This window comes from Felis catus, chromosome D2 (assembly GCF_018350175.1).
Source record: "Felis catus isolate Fca126 chromosome D2, F.catus_Fca126_mat1.0, whole genome shotgun sequence".
NCBI classification, from domain to species: domain Eukaryota; kingdom Metazoa; phylum Chordata; class Mammalia; order Carnivora; family Felidae; genus Felis; species Felis catus.
The window spans coordinates 81,780,363-81,800,583 of NC_058378.1; the positions used below are offsets into that span (position 1 = coordinate 81,780,363).

A 20,221-nucleotide genomic window follows, 5' to 3' on the forward strand; every position below is an offset into this window, starting at 1 on the left:
GCGGAGAAGGGAATGGCTCACCTGTGTGGTTACTGCGCACCCCCCAAGTTTAGGGGGGCAGGGCTGGAAAGGAACAACCCCCCCAAGTTTAGGGGGGCAGGGCTGGAAAGGAAACTTCACGGAGGGTTGACCCAGAACCTGGGGAGGGTGGGGAGTGGATTCGGTAAAGGGAGAGGGTCCGTAAGAGGACGCGACGCATGCACATCATCCCCAGCGACACGTGTAACTGTCAAGACCCACACCTTGGCAAATGACACCCGAAAGGGGAGGGAGCGGAGCAGGGAGCGGCCCCGAGGCTGTGCCGTCCGGGCTACGCGCTGGCGTCTTCCGGGCCCCGAGCCAAGTGCTCCCTCCCCCCCCCCCAACCTCCCGGGAATTGGCACCTAGGGCGGCGCGGGGGGGTGGGGTCCCCTCCGCGCCGGGAGCCGGAGCCCCGGGGCTCTGCACCAGCGCCCTCGCGCGCCGCCCGGCCGCCAGGCGTTCCCCCCCCCACCCCCGAACCCCGGTGCCGCGCGAGGTACCCTCCGGGGGCGGGGGCGATCCCCAGCCCGCGGAGGGGAGCGGAGGGCGGGAGCGGAGGGCCGGGGCCCGGCAGGGGGCCGCCCGGGCTCGGCGACTTACCTCGGGCCGCGGGGGGCGCCAGCAGAGCCCCGGCCAGGGCGAGCAGGAGGGCGCGGGCGGGGGGCGCGGGCGGCGGGCGCGCTGCCATGGTCGCCGGCCTTCGGTGCAGCAGCTCTCGGGGCCCGGCGGCGAGCGCTGCACCATCCCACGCGGGCGCCGAGCGGGGACCCGGGCGGCGCGACCCGAGGGACTTCCTGCCGCCGGGAGTCAGCGCCGGAGCCCTCGCGCAGCGCCCGCGCCGCCGAGGAGCCGGTCTAGGCTTTCATTTTTTTTTTTTTTTTTTTCTGAAAGTTTTGCCCCCCCCACCCTCGGTGTGTGCGTGTGTGCGCGCGCGCGCGCTGCGCTGGCACGAGCCAGCCTTGACCGTTGCAGTGAGTGAGCAAACTGTCCGAGTTGGCCCGGGGACGAGGAAGGTCGTTAGGGAGAGGAGGCCGGCCTGTGAAATGGACCCGCGGCCAACAGTCACCGTTCTCATTACCTCGGAACAAATTATCGTCTCCCCCGCACCCCCGCCCGCCGGCGGCGTCCCGCGGGTCCTAGAGACCGCTCAGCGCCCCCCCCCCACCCCCCCACCATCCCACGCCGGGGTCCCGCCCAGAGCCCGCGCTCGCCCACCCTCGGGGGCGGCTCGGGGCCCGGCGCCTCGCGGGCCGCGTGCCCCGGCGGCACAGACGTGGCTCGGTGGCGGCGCGGGCGCCCGGAGCGCACACGTCCCCGCCCCGGGATGATGTGGCCGCGGGGCCCCGGGCGCCCGGCTGCCAAGAGCACACGCGGCTGCACGGTCCAGCTTTCCAGTCTGAGGCTGGAAATGATGACTCCGCCGCTCGCTTCCCGGCTCGCCGGGAACCCGCGGACCGCCGGTAGCAGGTCTGAAAGGCTGTCTGTACCGCGCCCTGACGGGCGTCCCCGGGGCCTGTCTCCTAGGCCCTCACGCGGACACCTCGTGCCTGGGAAAATCATCTCGGACTCGCGGGCGCGCCACGTCTGGGCAAACATTATTACGCTTCGGGTGTATCGCTTTAGGTTTTACGTTGATAGAGGTTGGCTCCCGTGTCTTTTCCTACGGCATGGACCCAGAAAAGGGTGCACTGTGTCGTCTCCCAAACTTTCCTGGGCGTGAGAAGCCTCTGGGTTTGTCTCTTAGAAATGCAGATTCCCCGGCGCCCTTCCACGCCTTTGGCAGGAGACTCTCTGGGCCGCAGGAGAGCGCCTGGGGCCCGCGTGCCAAACACCGGTGAAGTCAATGGACGGCCTTACCTTGGGTCCTGGTTCTTGGCGGCCTCACCCCTTCCACCAGAGAGACGCACAGAGCCTTGATGCCCCTTTTGGTGACCCGGCGTGTTGCCCTCTCAGAGAGGGTGGGGATCCACCTGCGGTGAGCTACACTCGCTGAAGGAGCCGGTGTAGCAAGCATGGTTGCCACCGCTAGGAGAATTCTGTCCTGTGAGTCCCCACCAATGCCTGACAGTGTCGGTGTTCCAAGAGGCCTGTGGCTCATGTTGGAGGAAACTCCCTTTACCCTCTTTTGCTACGGGGAAAAGAGGGTGAAGGGAGTCTCGCAGCGTTCTCCAGAACCAGGTCAACCCTCTCAACAAAGTACAGGCCTTTTTAAAAAAAAAAACTGAAAGGGAGCGGCAAGGGCCCCTTCTCTGCCCCGGGATGGCTCAACGCTCCACCTGGAAACAAGGCCCCTGTGGAAGCCCCAGTTTAAATCCAGCTCCGTTTACTGCTTATCCCTCTGCAGAACCTCTCTGTTCATTCCTTCGCTCAAAACGCAATTGGCAATGCTGTGTTAGGGACCTGGGAAGCCAAACTAGTGAGAAATGCCTTTTGCCTTCAAAGACTTTTCTGACTGGTAGGACAAACGGATAACTCGGGACTATTGAACAGTGTTGATTGGTTACTTAACCTATTTTAATCATCACTGGGTTGTCTGTGAACTACGACGTTATTTACAGATGCACTTGATGTGATCACAGTATTGTGTGAACGTAATGCGGCCATTCAATTTAAAGTCCCGAATCTATGGAGGAGGAAACTGTCGTGTGTAAAGGTTAAGTGACTTCCGCATGGTCACAGGGCAAGAGGTGGGTCAGAGCCCACACCAGATCTGTTGGCGAATACAGCCTGTGGCTTTAACTCTGACTCCTAAGCTTTGGGTTCAGCATCTGTTAAGTGAAAGTAAAGTACAAATCTCCCAGGTGATAGTGAGCACTAAATAAGCTAATAACAGTGCTTCCCTCACCCATGGGATTCCTGGTGTTTGTTAAGATTTCAAATCCCCTGGTATTTGCACTGGACGTTGTTATTTGGAAGGTCTGGGAAGTTTTCTCAAGTACTCAAGTGGTTCTGAGTTCCCAGAACTTTCAGAAAACGCTGTGTAAGAGAATTAAAAATTGATTCCTTTGAAGTCAGTGGGACAGCCTAGTTTTAGGATGAGTCTAGCTGCTGGCCTCTCGAATCTTTCTGACTGGGCAAATTTTTTATTTATAACGGACCTCATCTGTGCTCTGCACTGGGCTAGGGGCTTTTTTCTCTTCTCATGATTCATTTCTTTTTTGTTCTTTTATATTCAGCTGTTACTCTTGACTGTAGAAATCCTGTGTGTGTGTGTGTGTGTGTGTGTGTGTGTGTGTGTGTGTGTGTGTGTGTTTTAACCTGGAAGTTGCAAAACTCTTTCCAAAGGGCTAAGTGTACCCCCAAGACTGTCCTTGCTTTGTTTTTGACTGAATGAAAGAAAACAGCCAATGCGGGGGGTGGGGGGGGGGGGAAGAAAGACAGGAAGGAAAATCCTAGCCACAGCCCTGGTTTCTTAACCATTTAATTTCCCATGTCTGTGAAGCAAGGAGTCTGGACTGACACTCTATCCATAAAGACTCCGTGCCCATCCATAACAGCCAGCTAGGCAGACAGAATCTTATGTCCGGCAGATGGTTGGCCTTTGGATGGGAACTCTGCCTCCTCATTCACAGGAAATGGAAACCGACGTGGCATCCAGAATTGGATTGTTAGGTCAGGGTATGGGGTCAGAGGCCAGGATCTGCTCATTAAAATTTCAGATAGATGGTTTCTTGTCCCTTCCTTTCCAGAAGAACTGACCTTTGCAATACCGTTTCCTGTGTGCTATTTTTGTTTAACAGCCTGGGCATTCATGAACAGGGCACTTATTCCTTACCCAAGCTCACATTTAGTTCAGACCGCTCTGAGTAAAGCCGATGAGAAATGGAGGCAGATTTTCCCAAGCCAGGATTTTACAGGTCGCCACTCTGACTTCTGTGAAGGGTCAGCCTCCTCGCAGCTCGACCTGTTGATGGAGCTTCAGACACAGGCTTACAGAACAGCTTTTATCTATCCAAGCACAGCTCCCCAGGCTTGCTGCAAAAGTAAACAAACACAGTCACCCCACGACGATTAAGATTCTTGGAAACCTTTTTAATTCCATCTCGTGGAGGGGGCTTGAAACTCACGACTCTCTGTCTGCGATAACGTGGAGTCTGTTTGCTTTTCATAGGTCTTGCTTCCAGAACCCATGCCCCACCTCAAGAGGCTGCTCCAGTTCTCACTCAAGAGCACTGAACAAAGAATGCTTTGGTGGAGGGGCCGGGGGGGATCAGGGACTCGAGAGGGCTCCGGGTCAGAAGGGACATGGAAGGTCATTTGGACCAGCTCCCTCCACCCCCATCTACACTCAACTGCAGTGCCCAACCGACCATCCACGACTTCCTTGTATACCTACTGTGACGGCGAACTCATTCCTCATTACTCAAGAGAGACCATTTTAAGTACCCCAAGTGACTGACAATATCCAGGAGGAACAGAGAGCCACCCCATGGCCAGAATGCCAGCTGCTGAGACGTCCCCCGCCACCCCCACCGCTGTCCCTTCCCACTGTCACTGGGCCAGGGTGAATAAAAAGACGGCACTCAAGAAAAGGTAAACAGAGAATCTCAAAAATAAACACAAACTCACGAGAATGACCAAATATTTGAAGGTCCTCCTTCATTCAAGAAATAAAGCTTAATCCCCTTCCCTTTTCGTGTGGGCTGGGCTTGGAGATTCGTTCTAACGAATAAAATATGGCCCAAGTGCCCGTGCAGGAGCTCTGAGACTACAGCATGAAAGGCCGGAGTGACTCCGGTCGCTCACTCCGAAGAAACCCAGCTGTCACGAGGACTTTCCAGCAGTCCAACGGGGAAGAACTGAGATAGGAAAGGGAGGTCTCCTGTCATCAGCCACGTGAATGAGCCTTCATGGGAGCCATCTTCCAGCCCAGTCAAATTTTTCAATGATGGCAGGCCCAGGGCAGTATCCGAGGGACCCCACGGCCCAGCCACCCTCAGCCACAGACACTGCACGAGATAATGGACGTTTATTGTTTTGAGCCACTTATTGGGGGGTGGGGGTGGGGGGGGAGGGTGATTTGCTGAGCAGTAATAGTTAATCGGCGTTTCACAAAGCAAACATTCCATTTCTACTAGAAAGGATTTCACGGGGCGCCTGGGTGGCGCAGTCGGTTAAGCGTCCGACTTCAGCCAGGTCACGATCTCGCGGTCCGTGGGTTCGAGCCCCACGTCAGGCTCTGGGCTGATGGCTCAGAGCCTGGAGCCTGTTTCCGATTCTGTGTCTCCCTCTCTCTCTCTGCCCCTCCCCCGTTCATGCTCTGTCTCTCTCTGTCCCGAAAATAAATAAACGTTGAAAAAAAAAAATTAAAAAAAAAAAAAAAAAAGAAAGGATTTCACTATGAAGGGCACCTCCCTTGTTTGAGCTTTGAGTACAAGTTACAGACAGATGGCCCTAGGCCTCAGCTAAATAGCAGCATGACTGTCGAAGTACCTTCCATTTACTGTCACAGGCGACCCGGTTTGTGAACAAATTGTACCGTCATCCCATCTGCAGATTGACACGCCTTTTATGTGGCGAGAGGGCGCGGGAGGGGGAGGCGAGCGCACAAGCTTGGTTCTACAGCTTGACTCAGTTCCTTCTATGAAGGACGGTTGAACATGTGATTGAAGCCACAGTGACGGACGGTATACCCACCAGGACGGCCACGACCAGCAGAGCGCGCCATCCAGGGGTGTGGAGTTTCACCAGCTTCTCCGAGTATTTGCGAATCAGATGGCAGTGATCTGATCTAACCAGCCACTTTCCGGAAGTTGTGATACATTTTTTACCAGCTGCCCAAGGACCTGCAGGCGTTTGCTGTCGGCGTGTCTTGAACACATCAAAGAGAAAATGAGATGAAAAGGTCATGCCTGCTCTTGGATGGAGGGACCCATCAGGAGAAGCACAAAAGGCTCCCACCCGTCAAGGCGGGCCACTCCCTCCTCAGGTTTCTGCTCTGGAAAGATGCATGGGTTCCCAGAAGCCAGGCGAGCTGGGATTGGTGGGGCCTCTGGAGACCAGCCAGGCCCTCCATAATCAGTCTGGCCTAGTCCCCAGTAGGCTTTTCCTCCCAGGGAGGGGCCAGCCCTATTTTACAATAACCCCAGGGAAGGCCATTCCAAGACGTGCATATGTTTCTGAAACTCCTCCTTTACCTAATCTCTCTTGTGGCAAATTAGGCCGTTTGCCTCTTAGTCTGTGCTCTTGAAATTGGAAAATAACTGGGCACCGGCCCCCCTCTCTGTATTGGAATACAGTCCCCCTTTCGTCTTTACTGTTTTAGGCAAATCAACCCCAATTTCTTTAACTCGCCCCATGGGTCCTATCCTTGCTCTCTTTAATCATGTTTTTTGCTCTGCTTTGGAGCCTCTCCAGTTTCCTGATTTCTCTTAAACTGTGGAGGCAAAATGTGGCCACGGAGCTCCAAGACGGGTCTGCACGAGGCCGCGGGGAGCGGAGGCTGGTTTATTGTGTCGGCTTTATCGGTGGTGGGGTCTCTCCTCTTCGGAGCCGGACTATTTTCTACTTTGGGGGTGAGGAACTATTCCGGGCAGCACCGGGGAGGCCGGCTGCTCTGATGTGGGTGAGGTCGGCCCTCCATCGCATCCACGGCATCCCTTGACTGTGGCAATGCAGCCCTCCTTTTCTCTGTATCTACTTCAGCCGGCGCCCTGGATCTCAGTTTTCTATGCTTCTTTGATGGGCCTCCTTCTGTGCGGGCCTTTCTCCCATTAACTACTCCTCACGGGACGCATGCAGAAAAGCCAACTCAGAGTTCCAGGGCCTGGGGTCCATTGTTCTTCCTCCCGCACTGAGCTCTGGTCTAGGATCTGATGGAGCTTTAATTTTGTAGCAGTTCCCCAGCACTTGACATTTGTCATTACCACCGTGTCCTGGTCCAGGAGCAGCCAGCCCCACTGCCCCAAGCCTGCCAACTTAGGCCCGTATCAGTGAGAAAGTGCGCCCCGGCCTCCCTGTATAAACACTGCCAGGGTTCCTTTCCCTGAGTAGGAATATCGCCTAATATTCTTAGGCAATATTCCCGAGGGGGTATTCAGCTGTCTTTGTCCTAGGCTGAGCTGAAGAATAAAAAGTAGTTAAGCAAACATCCCCAGAGCTCCTTCTGTGTCCTGTGCTGGAGGCGAGGGACACAGACAACAGCCCCCACTCTCCTGCCCCCCTAACTGTGTGACAGAATGGCTCTGAGCCTACCTAACATAGTCGTAACGGACAGCCTCTGTCCTGCATCTGTCTGCTCTGCCCCCTGGCCCCCAGGATCTCATCAACCCCAGAGTCCTATTCATTACCCTTCTTTTGAAGGAGGAGAGGGAGGCTCTGAGGAGTGACTTGGTCAGATTTAAAAGCAGTGCAGCTGGGATAGGAAGCCGGGTGTGTCAGACTCCAAGGATACTCCATCTCATTTCCTCTCTGCTGAACCCTTTCTTTCTTCCTCTCTCCCTCAACCACACCCTTCCAATTAGTCATAAAGTCCCATCCACTCAGCCCCAGGAATCGCTCCTGAGTCCGTCACCACCCCCCCTCCAGCCCCAGGGCCAGATAACCATGGTGCCTCCCCTGGATGACCCCAGGGCCAGGTAACCATGGCGCTTACCTCTGATGAGGCTCACAGTGCTTCCCCTGGATGACCCCAGGGCCGGGTAACCACAGTGCCTCCCCTGGATGACAGTCCCAGGCCCCTCCAGCTTGATTTGCTCTCATTCCGGCTCCTGCTGTTGCAAAAGCACCTTTAAAATGAAAATCAGACAAAACTTCGCTGAGTCCTCACGGCCTTTAGTAACACATCAAATCTCCTTCGCGGGATACTCAAGGCCATTTGGGATTTGAGAACCGCCAGAGTTCCCAACCTCATCTCTCTCCTCCCCCCACCCCCTCCCCGGCCCCATCCTTTAGCCACGTGGGGCCACTGGACGTTTTCAAAGTGTTTAACATTTCATGGCTGTCCATGCTTCTCTTAATGTCTGAATGCCCTTCTCCTCCTTTCTGATCCGCCCTCCAAAGCCCAGAGTGGAGCCATTTCCTCCGCACTGTTTTTTCCTACTACTCCAAGCAAAACGGAGACTTAACTCTCTTTCTGTGTCTCCACTGCTGACATCAGGCTTACCACTTTGTACCATAATTATTGTTATGCGAACCTGCCTGCCTTACTGGATGGGGAGCCCCTCAGAGGTAGGGCCCCTTGACCTGTTACTATTATATCTGATATGCCCATGCCTCGCCCAGGGCCTGGCAGAAAAAAAAAAAAAAAAAAAAAAAAAAAAAAGAAGGCCCAGCAATTTCTGGTTCAGTGGATAAATGAACCAATGTGTGACTGTGTTCCCACTTGGGTCTTTAAGACTTTTGCTCTCCATACAGCCTGCCAGGCCAGGCTCAAGGATAGTGATTCCATGTAAGCATATTTATTGCTGAGGTCCAAGAAGATAAGTAGGCAATATTTCATTTCTTTCCCAAGCCATTCCCCCAATAACCTCTGTAATTAGTCCAGTTAAGGCCCATTACTATTGCAAATCAAGTTAGGACTGATTTCCACAGTGCTAGCAGTCTGTATCAGGACATGTTTTATTTTCTCAAATCTTCCACTTTTAACTCAGTCTGTTACTTCTGGTGCTGTTTTTAAATGTAAGAGAAAATCAAACCGTTTTAAAACTCCAAACAACCTCAAACTGTTTTGTGCTAGTAATCAGACAATGGATAAAGATTGTGGTTATGTAGAGCTATTGCCAACAATGGAAAAAATAAATAACAGCATGAGTCAGAATAATTCGAAACCAGAAATGTGTGTTGGTAATAACTCAGAAAGTCACATGGAAGGGCCGTGGTCACAAAATCAAAGTTGATGTGTTTGTTTTTTGTTTTTCTTCATTATAATCCATTAGAGAGCCCCTTCTACCTTGGTAGAGTGCCAAGAAACCTTACAACATCTAGTATTGGGAAATCAAACCCCGGCACCTTCAGGAAAATGCTGTCTGTCTTGGGGGCAGGATGCAGACAGTCTTGTGTGCCATATGGAAAAATGACCCACAGTGATGAGGAAGCAATGCATCATTGAAGAGGGGACCGTTAAAGTCAGGGAAAAGCCATTGCCGCAGCCTAATCCTTCTAGGCACATTTCCAGCAGCACAGGGGGAATGGCAGCCTCACTCTGGGTGGGGGTGATGTGGAACCGGATCCCATGACCAACTGCACTGCATGGGAATACCAGAAGCATTACCAATAGTGTGGTTTTGCTACTCGAAGCCAGCTGCTTACCCACCTTCACGGAGGCAAGAAAGTACCCCGCTTCATCATCCCCCGAAAGAATGTTGTCCCCCGTCCTGTGTTAGGCATCCTAATGACATCAGGCTTCAATCTGCCGGCTTGGTCCCCATGACCCGCGACCACGATCTCCATCCTAGAGGTGGCCATCCTGGAGAAAGAAAGCAATGGGACAACAGAGTGTCAGTGTCACCCTCCCACCCCCTAAAGGGCGGTCCTTCAGGCCTTAAGAGAAACAGGCATCAAGGGTCTAAACATGCACCCTCTCTAGAGCTGAACCCCACCCCCTTCTTCTGCTTCGATTTATGGCAACTGACCTATTTCACTGCTCCTTTACCGACCTACTTTGGAGTTCTATTTTGGAGAGTGACACAAAAGTCTCGTGCATCCCTGCAGAAGAAGAAACGGACGCACGGGCACACGCGTGCACACAGCCCAGAAATCAAGGCCGGAGCGGTCTTCCACACAGGAGCCTCTGCTTCCTGTCACAAAAATGCTTGCCAGCACTTTAAAAAGGGTCAACGGTGCTTTCAGAAGTGAAAATACATACACGATCATTTATTAGATGCTTACGTTCTGGGAAAATACCTTCGGGGCCATGTCAGTGCGTGTTGTTGGACAGCCTCCTGGCCCGAACAGAAGCCAGCAACGGATACCTGAGTCATGGCAGATCTGGATGCGAATGCCCTCCCCGAACGCGCCCTGCTGAGTGTCACTTGAATCGGAGGCTGTATATTTGAGCTGTCACCCCGCCGTAACTGGTGGACTAAAATTACGTATCTGTTCTACGAGGAAGAATTATAGTCTGGGTAGCAGATGACCAACATGTGGTTCCCCAAGTGCTAGTTGTGGGTCCGCTGACAACCATCTATGGTAACAGCCATTACCATTTGCTGAGCGCTTCTTGTGGTCCAAACACCTCACCTGTATTATGTATAAATCTCTCTACTACTCTGTGAGGTGTGTTTTAGTGTCCCATTTTTACAGATGAAAGACTAACGCCCAGTGACACTAAATAAGTCATTCCAGACCTCCTAACCACTAAGCAGCAAACCCAAAGAAGGACCCACACCCAGGTCTGCCCCGTACGAACATCTGCCTCTTCTTCCCCTAAACCAGATTGCCTCTTCTAAAAGCAGATTCCACCCAGATTTAGAGTTAAATCCTGTGATCATCCCGCGGCCAGTGAGCCATTTGGTTTCTGTCCCTTACCACCTATAAAAATGGGAGGGCTCTTTAACATTGATAGATTTTTAGGTCAATTAAAAATGGAAAGACATTAAATGCCATGTGGTGTCCTGGATCACATTCTGGAAGAGAAAAAGGACATTAGTGGAAAAAACTAGCGAAATCCAAATAAAGGCTGGAGTTCAGTTGATAGTAATGTACCAGTGTTGGTCTCCCGGTTTTGACAAATGTACCGTGTTATTTTAGGTGTTTATAATAGGGAAAACTGTGTAAAGAGGACGTGAGAACACTCTGTGCTATCTTTGCAGCTTTTCTGTAAGTCTGAAATGATTCCAAAATTTAAACGTTTGACTTTTGTAAAAAGGGACATCTAAATAAATAAAAGGAAAAGAAGGGAGAAAATTGTAGTTCTCTTCCTATGGTTTCTGACTGTCGAGATTTGAACCAAGTATTTATTGCAGGCTGGACAGACGTGTGGACTGACACTTTCGGCTACACGTCAGTACTCTCGGATTAACACAGTTATTTGAATAAATTCATTTAAAAGTGCCACCAAATGCATTGTAGTTTCTTTGTCCTTGTAGATTTTCTTAACAAGTTCCTAAGGTGGAACCGTTTAATATAAAGATTTTTAACATTACAAAGTGATCTCAAAGGCTAAGTGGAACAAAATGTGCATAGCATGTTACCATTTATCCAGGAAGATGTGATATGAAAATATGAGTATGTGTAAAATGTTATGCTATTATTATATTGTTTTGTAAACAAAAGGATAAACCATAAAATTGTTTAAAACTATTCCACATAAGGGGAGAAAGGATCATGACAAAGAAGGAGTAGGTTAGACTTCTCCGAATATACTTTGGTTTGTACATCTGATTTTGAAATCGTGAAAATACTTACACAGTTACAGAACAAATTAAAATATTAAAAAAATCAGTCTTCAAAAGTCGAAAGCAAAGTGAAACAAACTTAGCTATATACTGATTTGTGGCCTGACCACAAAGACAGAAACTATTCCACGTGACTTCAAACATGAACTTGACTGCACACCCTTCGTTAGACACAGACTAAGAACAAAAGAATGTACGAAAAGGAAAAACAAAGGGTTTTTACTGATCATGTCATGGACTATAGGGTTAGGGTTGTTATTCTGAGATTTCCAATTGATGGGATCAAGTGAAATGCCCCTTAAATTCTAATTCAGAGTATTCTTAGAAACTCATTATACATTGTGTTTTAAAAAAACATATCTTCCAGGGGTGCCTGGGTGGCTCAGTCCGTTAAGCGTCGGACTTCAGCTCAGGTCAAGATCTCACAGTCTCTGAGTTCAAGCCCCTCGGGCTCTGTGCTGATAGCTCAGAGCCTGGAGCCTGTTTTGGATTCTGTGTCTCCCCGTCTCTCTACCCCTCCCCTGCTTGCTCTCTCTCGCTCAAAGATAAAGATTTAAAAAAATTTTTTTAAACATACCTTCCAGCTTTATGCACTGAAAAGGTCTGGAAACAATGACCATCCAATCACTAAAGAACGTGTCCAGTGCCTAGACTACGGTCTCCAAGGGCCACATGCATTAAATGCCACCAGGGCTCCTTGGAGAAATGGTGGAATCTAGACCTGAGAGAAGGATTATAGGAGGTGAACCTGGAAAATCTTGTCCTATCATAAAAGGAAGCTATCAAACACCACTGGAGTCAAGCCAAAAGGAACCAGGAGCTAACCTGACCAGGCCCCCATTAGTCAAAGATAAAATAATTTGAACATCAAAAATAAAAACTTAGTGGAATGCCTGGGTGGCTCAGATGGTTAAGTGGCTGACTCTTGGTTTTGGCTCAGGTTATGATCTCACAGCCATGGGATCAAGCCCCGCATCGGGTTCTGGGCTAGGTGTGGAGGTAAGGTCCTCTCTCTCCCTCTCTCTCTGTCTTGTGTGCCATATGGAAAAATGACCCACAGTGATAAGGAAGCACTTAAGGTCCTCTCTCTCCCTCTCTCTCTGTCCCTCTCCTCAACGTGTGCATGTGCGTGAGTGTGTGCTCCTGTAATCTCTCAAAATAAATACATAAACTTTAAAAATAATAATAATTGGGGCACCTGGGTGGCTCAGTTGGTTAAGCAGCCGAGTCTTGATTTTGACTCAGGTCATGATCTCACAGTTGGTGAGTTCGAGCCCCACTTCGGGACCTTCACTGTCAGCACGGAGCCTCCTTGGGATTCTCTCTCCCCCTCTCTTTCTGCCTCTCTACCTCTCGCTCTCAAATAAATAAATGTCAAAAAATTAAAAATAAAAATAATAAAACCTTAGTAAATTGAACATAAAAACACATTTGTGTTCATGAATTCATTAGAATAGATAAAAACAAACAAAAACCACCTCTTTGTTTGCTCAGGACGCTAGGGAACCAACTCACTATTTTGAAAATAGGTTAATGAGGACAAAGATTATCCTGACTGCTGTATGAACTCTCCCTTTGGGTGTTCAAATAGTTGATGAAGGGAAGTTTGTGTCTAGAGAAGTAGACAAGGTAATCAATGAAAAGGGGAGAATACAATTAGAGCATCACTGGTTTTGCAACCCCCAATGAAATAACAAATCTAGGAACGATCATGGCTGCTAACGTTTCCGAGATGACCAGACATTGTGCCTCCTGATGAAAGGACACAGTACTTTGTCCGAATCCAGTGTGGATTTTAAAAAATATAATGAGCAGAATGGCGCCTGGTGGCTCAGTCGGTTAAGGTCCGACTTTGGCTCAGGTTATGATCTCATGATTCATGGATTCAAGCCCTGCATCGGGCTCTGTGCTGATGGCTCAGAGCCTGGAGCCTGCTTCGGGTTCTGTGTCTCCCTCTCTCTCTGCCCCTTCCCCACTCACGTTCTGTCTCTCTCTGTCTCTCAAAAATAAATAAACATTAAAAAGTTTTTTAAAAATATAATGAGCAGAGAAAAATACTCACAGACACCCTGGGGATGCAGCTAGCTAAGTCTGGACAGTGGGCAACCAGGGCAGTGTCACCCAGCAAGGGTTCCCAGGCTGGCAATCGGCATCACTGGGGAGCTTGTGAGAAATGCAAATTCTCAGGCCCTACCCCGGAACTACTCAATTAGGAATCTCTGAGGCTGGGCCCAGAGATCTGTATTTTAACAAGCTCTTCATGTTTGTTAATTCTTTTGCATGCTAAAGTGTGAGAAGCACTGATATCCAGGGGAAGCAATCCGATTACTTCAATAAATGAACTGCAAAAAAAAACAAAACAAAAAAAAAAAACAAAACAAAAAAACAAAAAAGAAGGAAACTTCTGGATTTGTAAAGATTTTTTAAAAAATCAGCAATATGCAATATGTGAACTTTGTTTGGCTCCTGATTTGTAAACACCGACTTGATATTTGATATTAAGAAGTTATTGTTCATTTTTGAAGGTACCATAGCGGTCTTGTGGTTACATTTCAAAGAGTCCTTTCTTTAAGCAAAAATGTACTCGTATGTTGTGCATGAAATGATGTCAGTATTTGAGATTTGTTTGTAAGTTGATTCTGGGGTGGGAGGAGGGGAAACAGGCAGCGATAGGCCAGAAACAATATTAGCCACGTCTTCGGAACTACTGAGGCTGGGGGTCGGAGGCATGGGAGCTCCCTATACGACGCTCTCTCTCTCCCTTTTTCAATATCTTTCAAGCTTTCTATAATAAGATGGTTTTTCAAAAAAGGACTGGCTCAGGAAAATAATATGGCAAATATGACAAAATGTTACCAATTGTTACCTGGATTGATGGATGTATTAGGGTGGTTATTACATTTTTTTCTGTACTTTTCGACGTGCTTGAAAATGCTCATAAGTCAATAAAAAAACTTCCCTGGAAAAAAATCTGAAGTCAGTGCTCGTGCTTAAAAAGCGGGCATCACTGTAGAAAATTCACATCACCGTGCTGCGTGCGAGACGAGCTCCATGCGGTCTCTGCCCAGTTCTGCGCCCTTCCTGCTCCTCTGCCTTCTGGAACCAGAGCATCTGGGAAGAAAATCTCTGCCCCAGCCGATCTGCTCCTAATTCCAACAAACGTGAGGGTCCTTTACGCGTCCTGGGACGTTGAGTGATAACGTTCTGTTCCGTGTATTTGTTAGTTCGTTTGGTAGCTTCGTCTTTTTTGCTGCATACGATTCCATCGTAGGGGTATACCTCAAATTATTTAATGGAGACTCGGGTTGTGTCCAGTTTTTAAGCGTTGTGAGTAGACCGTCAACGAGCATTCTCGTGAGTGCCACGTGCCGGGCACGTGCACACACCTACCTGGGGTGTCCACCCAGGAGTGGGGTTCCTGCCTCGAGGGAACATCGTGACCCTATATTTACCTTTAGCAGGTACCTGGCAAAGCAGTGCCGAGGTCGTGGCCGCCGCGCCTCCCACCAGCAACGCACGGAAGTCCCTGCTGCTTCCTCTTCGCAGGGACACAACTGCCACCGTATTTTGCCATTCTGTTATCACCCTGGTTTAGAAGCCCCCCTCGAAAGTGTCCCGTGTTCTTCTGCAGAACTGGCGCCCCTCCTCTGGCTCCTCCCTCTGTTCCAGCTCCTAACGTCTCCGCGGAAGCATCTGGTTCCTGAGTGTCACCTGTCATTAGAGTCCAGACCCCTCAAGCACAGGGCACCGCCTTATTCCTCTCGGCATCCCGGGGAGGGGTCGGCCCGGTGCACAGTCCCTGCTCAGTTGTTTGATTCAGTGAGGAAATGAATGGATTCATCGGCCAATCCGTCAACGTTCTTAAAGACCTAAAAGCCCATTTACCTGGCAGGACTTGGCACGCATTTCATATCAACAACTAAACTCTTGGGGCCACGTGAACCTGTTTTCCATAGCTATAACACACAGGAAAATTTGGCCTGAAATTCAGAGGAGTCTCAGGGATCGGAAATGTTTTCCCTCTCCAAGGCCTCCCGTGCACCAGGACGGGAGGCACGGAGAAACAGGGCTCACCTGCCAGAAAGGTGCTGCCTTGCTTGGCCCCAAGCTTCGATAGCGTGGATCCCCCTGGCCATCATCCTGCCACGAACACAGAAAACAGCATCCGCGCACTCACGTCTTCAGTCCTTGCATCGGCCAGCAACCTTCTCTTCGTGGAGGTTTAACGACGCACCAATGCTACCCCGCGCTGACCCCGTCTCTGAGTCCGGGAATTCTCGGAAGCGACCTCCTGGTCCAGACGCGCACGCCAGGAGGAGAACGATCGCGGAGACGCCATGTGGGTCATGTCCGACAGACACGTGCACGTAACGGCTGCCATCGGGCGGAGGGGGTGGAAAATCCACTGCCGGGGGAATACCCCGTGTAGATCGTTGTAACCACCAGCAACGAAATGACAGAGCCCTTCTCCAGGCCACTATCTGGCTTTCGTTGAACTTCTGCAAAACGATTACACCAGTGGGCTGACCCCTGCCACTTGGGTTGTGAGCGTTTCTGTAGGCAGAGGGTGCTGCAGAATGGGAAAAACATCACGGAGACCGAGTGCTGACAAAAGCAGAGCCAGGAGAAAGGTTGCGGAGGTCAGAACGTGTTACCTGCATCCCCTCAAGTCACACCAGCCTGGGGGGGAGGGGGGAGGCTGCATCGTTGCATCTATCTGCGTTCCCACTGCATTTGCAATGCCGGCTCTTGCGCCCCTGAAGGCACAAGACTCAGCCCTTTACTTCCAGGTGGCTCCTAAGACTGTCACGTGTGTGATCCGAGCAAATGCCCTTGGCCTCACTGGCCCCCTCCCCTCCCTGGTGTGGTCCCCAGCCCCATCTTCCTGCAGCTGCGCACAAGGAAACACCAGAAGGGCCAGATGCCCTGTGCCGGCATCAGCAGCATGCGCTGCGACAGGTGACCTGTCAGGCCACCTCGTTTGCAAACGTCCCCTGGGGATTGTAGTGTCAGTTCAGGCTGGAAAAAAAAAAAAAAAAAAAAAAGATGGCGGTGGGAGTCTCCCCATACTTACCTGCCCTGTTCCCCCAAGGAAAGCAGGCCCTGCATGGCTGGCCCTCGTTTCTCCGGCTTGCTGGGGTAGCTTACTTCTGCCGGGAAGACTCCTGGGCTTCGTGCTACAGGAGGAGAGAATGGGCAGAGGAGAACTGGAGAAAGGCCAGCAAGAGAGGTGACGACTTCACCTGAAGCCTGTGACAGGGACACTGGGGAACATCTATGTAAGAAAGCTGGGGAGTGGGCGGAGCTAAGGGGTTGGGAGGGTGGAGCAAAGGTGCCTGATTTGGGAGGCAGAGGACAGCTGAATTGGGGGAAGCAAAAATGGGGACTCCAAATAACGGGGTGAAAGTTCCTGTTATGATTTAGAGCCCCCAGAAGGACTGGACTTCCTACGGATTCGTTCATGGCTTTGAAACCATACTCCTTGAGAGTGACGCCAGCTGTGGCCTGAGCAGGGCACATCCACAAGGCACGTCTCTTCCTAGGACTCAGATGTGAACAAATCTAACCCCGGGGCGGCCTGCGTACTCAGCCTGGCCCGTCCTCTCAGATCTAAGCCAAGGCTTCCTAGGAGAGCTGCAGGCTGAAGGACCCTGTCCCCCCACCCAAGGATGATTCTGGGCAGGAGGGCTGCCCCCACCCCCGTCTGCCCGCCCAGGTCAGTGTCCCCTCAGTGAGTAAGGCTGGGGGTTAGGCCGGAACAGAAATAAACATCCAAGAAGGGTTTCATCCATCAGGTTTTCTCGCCCACCTGGGCTGGGCCCTGCAGCCCTGGAAAGAGCCCTTTCCCAGGAAGGCCAGGGTCACAAGAACTGTTCTCTGTCCTTAGTGACAAATTTGGCCAAAGCTCAAGCCCTAGTCAATTATTCAGATAAATTCGAACAACATCACATGGGCAGTTAGGTTTAGTTTAGTTTTTTTTTTTTTTTAATGTTTATTTATTTTTGAGAGAGACAGACAGAGTGTGAGTTCGGGAGGGGCAGAGAGAGAGGGAGACACAGAATCCTAAGCAGGCTCCATCCAGGCTCTGAGCTGTCAGCACACAGTCCTATGCGGGGCTCGAAACCACAAACCGTGGGATCATGACCTGAGCCGAAGTTGGACACTCAACCAACTGAGCCACCCAGGCGCCCCAGAATTAGTTCATTTTAACCCAATTAGGCTGAATATTTATGCTGCTTGGATTTACAGGCACACACACCGATGAAGGAATGTGAATATGTGACTGATGGGAGGGAGACTGTGGTGTTTGAAAGGTGTTTCCAAGTCCACGAATGTCTTATTCAATCGCCAATGACACAAAATGATGCTAGCTAGTAGTGATAGGGGGGAAAAGCAAGACTTAAATTACATATCTATAAATGCTGTGTTTCTATTATTGTCCTATTTCCCTCTTTTTCTTTCTCTCTCTGGAGCCGTGTAACTAACTGAATATGAAAACTGAGAGAAAATACACCAAAATATTCACACTGGTTACCTGGGGTTGATGGAATCGTGGGTGACTTTTGCTTCCCTATTAGAATTTTTTGCTATTTCAATTTTTTCTTAAATTATATTCAGTTAGCCTTTGCTATATACCAAACTACTCCAAAATGTAGCTGTTTCAAAACAAGGAACAAGAGGGGAGCCTGGGTGGCTCAGTCGGTTGAGCATCCGACTTCGGCTCAGGTCATGATCTCACGTGACGTGAGTTCGAGCCCCGCGTCAGGCTCTGTGCTGACAGCTCAGAGCCCGGAGCCTGCTTTAGATTCTGTGTCCCCCTGTCTCTCCGCCCCACCCCTGCTTGTGCTCTCTTTCAAAAATGAATAAACAATAAAAACATATTTAAAAATAAATAAATAAAACAAGGAACAAGAAATGTTATTCCTCATGATTCTGCGGGCCGGCGGGCTGGTCATTGGGTGCGGGCCAGCTTGGTATGTTTCTGTAGTCACCCATCAACGAGGCTGGGTCGGGGTGGCCTCGTGTGAACAAATTCGAATTTCTGGTGATTGGCAGGTTGGTTGTTTTCAGGGCTTGAGGTGGGTCGGGCATCTCTACATGGAGTCATTGCTCATTTTCCATGGGCCAGCCGGGGCTCGTCGTGTGATGGTCTCAGGGGTCCAAAGAGCAGAAGGAAAGGCCAAGTCCTACTGCCAACACTCTTTCCAAGCTTCCGCCTGAGTCACACTTGCTCCTGTCCATTGGCCAAGGTAAGTGACATGCCCACCTAGGATGGCAGGGTGAAACAGACCCTGCCCCAGGCAGCAAAGGCCAGGCACATGGCGGGGGGAGGGAAGCCATGGCTGTGTGGCAAGACATGCATGACCTTTGAAATCAGGAAGAAAGAAGCTCATTCTTACAGAAAGGATAGAAGAAATTTTTATCAAGAGATTTGGAATTTTGGCTGAGAGTTCAAGAAGCCAGGGCTTTGTGAGGAAATGAGATGCTCACAGAAGTAGTGAGTCATTTGTAGGCAAGATCAATTACCATTTATTTTCAAATGACATGGCGGATACTCCTTCACCTCGTTTAAAAGGATTCCTTTTTCAAGGCCTTCTTCTTCATCAGTTAAAAAGAAATGTTTTTGGGGGGCGCCTGTCCGCCTCAGTCGGTTGACTCTTGATTTCGGCTTGGGTCATGATCTTGTGGTTCGTGAGTTTGAGCCCTCGGGCTCTGTGCTGACAGCAGAGAGTCTGCTTGGGGTTGTCTCTCCCTCTCCTTCTGTCTCTGCCCCTTCCCCACTCACTCTCTCTCTCTCAAAATAAATATACACTTAAAAATAAATAAATTAATTAATTAAAAAAAATGTTTGTGGGAGGCAGGATTTTGGTCCCCCGTGTTTATGCCTGTGAATAAGTTAAGTCACAAAAGGAGAGAAGTAAGCTTGCAGAAGGAAGTAAGGTTGCTAATTAGCTGACCATGAAACAGTGAGGTTATCCTGAATTTTCTGGGTGGGCAAAAGAGTCCGAGAGATGCGAGGGGAGAAGAGGCAGGGGGGATTTGAGGTTTCACGGAGCTCCGACTCACCGTTGCTGGATCTGAAGACAGAGGAGTGGCCACGGGTCAAGGAGAGTGAGTCAGCTGTCAGCTGACAGCCAGCAGGGACGCGGGGACCCCAAGGGAACCCACCCGCAAGAAACTGACTTCTGCCAACAGATTGGATGAGCTTGGAAGTGGGTTCATCCCCAGAGCCCCCAGAAAGGAATCCAACCTCGCGGATGCCTTCGTGTTCTCCTGGTGAGACCCATACCAGACTTCCGACTTACGGAACTGCCAAATAATAAATTTGTGTTGCTTTCAGTTTGTGGTAATTTGTCGGAACGGCAGTTGAAAACCAGAGCAAGGTTCAGGATGAAAATTTTAGAAACTATCTAAAAAAGCACAAAGAAAAGAAAAAAAGCAAGACCCCCCACCTATACTATTGTTACAGTGATCACATTTGACTTGAGATATATTTTTATCTGTTTAGCTATCTTTTTTTTTTTAATTTTTTTTTCAACGTTTATTTATTTTTGGGACAGAGAGAGACAGAGCATGAACGGGGGAGGGGCAGAGAGAGAGGGAGACACAGAATCGGAAACAGGCTCCAGGCTCCGAGCCATCAGTCCAGAGCCCGACGCGGGGCTCGAACCCACGGACCGCGAGATCATGACCTGGCTGAAGTCGGACGCTTAACCGACTGCGCCACCCAGGCACCCCTGTTTAGCTATCTTAACCCAGTTTGAGAGCATACTGGACATACATCTTATAATTGATTTTTTTTTTGTTTTTATTTAACAGATATCAATAGTAGCCTGTGTCAATAAGTTGCTTTTTCCATCCCT

General features: G+C 50.2%; 1 protein-coding gene and 1 long non-coding RNA gene across 4 annotated transcripts in view; both read right to left on the reverse strand.

Annotated features, from left to right (window-relative positions):
• ADAM12 (ADAM metallopeptidase domain 12) overlaps positions 1–2,085 on the reverse strand; it is a 349,535-nt gene extending 347,450 nt beyond the window's left edge. Inside the window, exon 1 of one of the 3 annotated variants that reach the window (XM_045041022.1) lies at positions 1,879–2,085. In XM_045041022.1, the coding sequence (XP_044896957.1) occupies positions 1,879–2,035 (157 nt within the window). In that variant the 5' untranslated portion in view covers positions 2,036–2,085. Of the gene's footprint in view, positions 1–621; positions 918–1,878 lie in introns of those variants that run through there. The other 2 variants (XM_045041023.1, XM_045041024.1) reach the window with 2 other exon arrangements.
• A 3,290-nt stretch (positions 2,086–5,375) lies between these two features.
• LOC102900488 lies at positions 5,376–19,925 on the reverse strand. The gene is made up of 6 exons (XR_890882.4): positions 19,425–19,925; positions 16,432–16,534; positions 14,224–15,962; positions 9,275–9,427; positions 7,616–7,748; positions 5,376–5,832 (listed from the first exon to the last, which is right to left on the reverse strand). It is a non-coding gene; the product is annotated as an uncharacterized LOC102900488 (long non-coding RNA).
• Between the last annotated feature and the right edge of the window lie 296 nt (positions 19,926–20,221).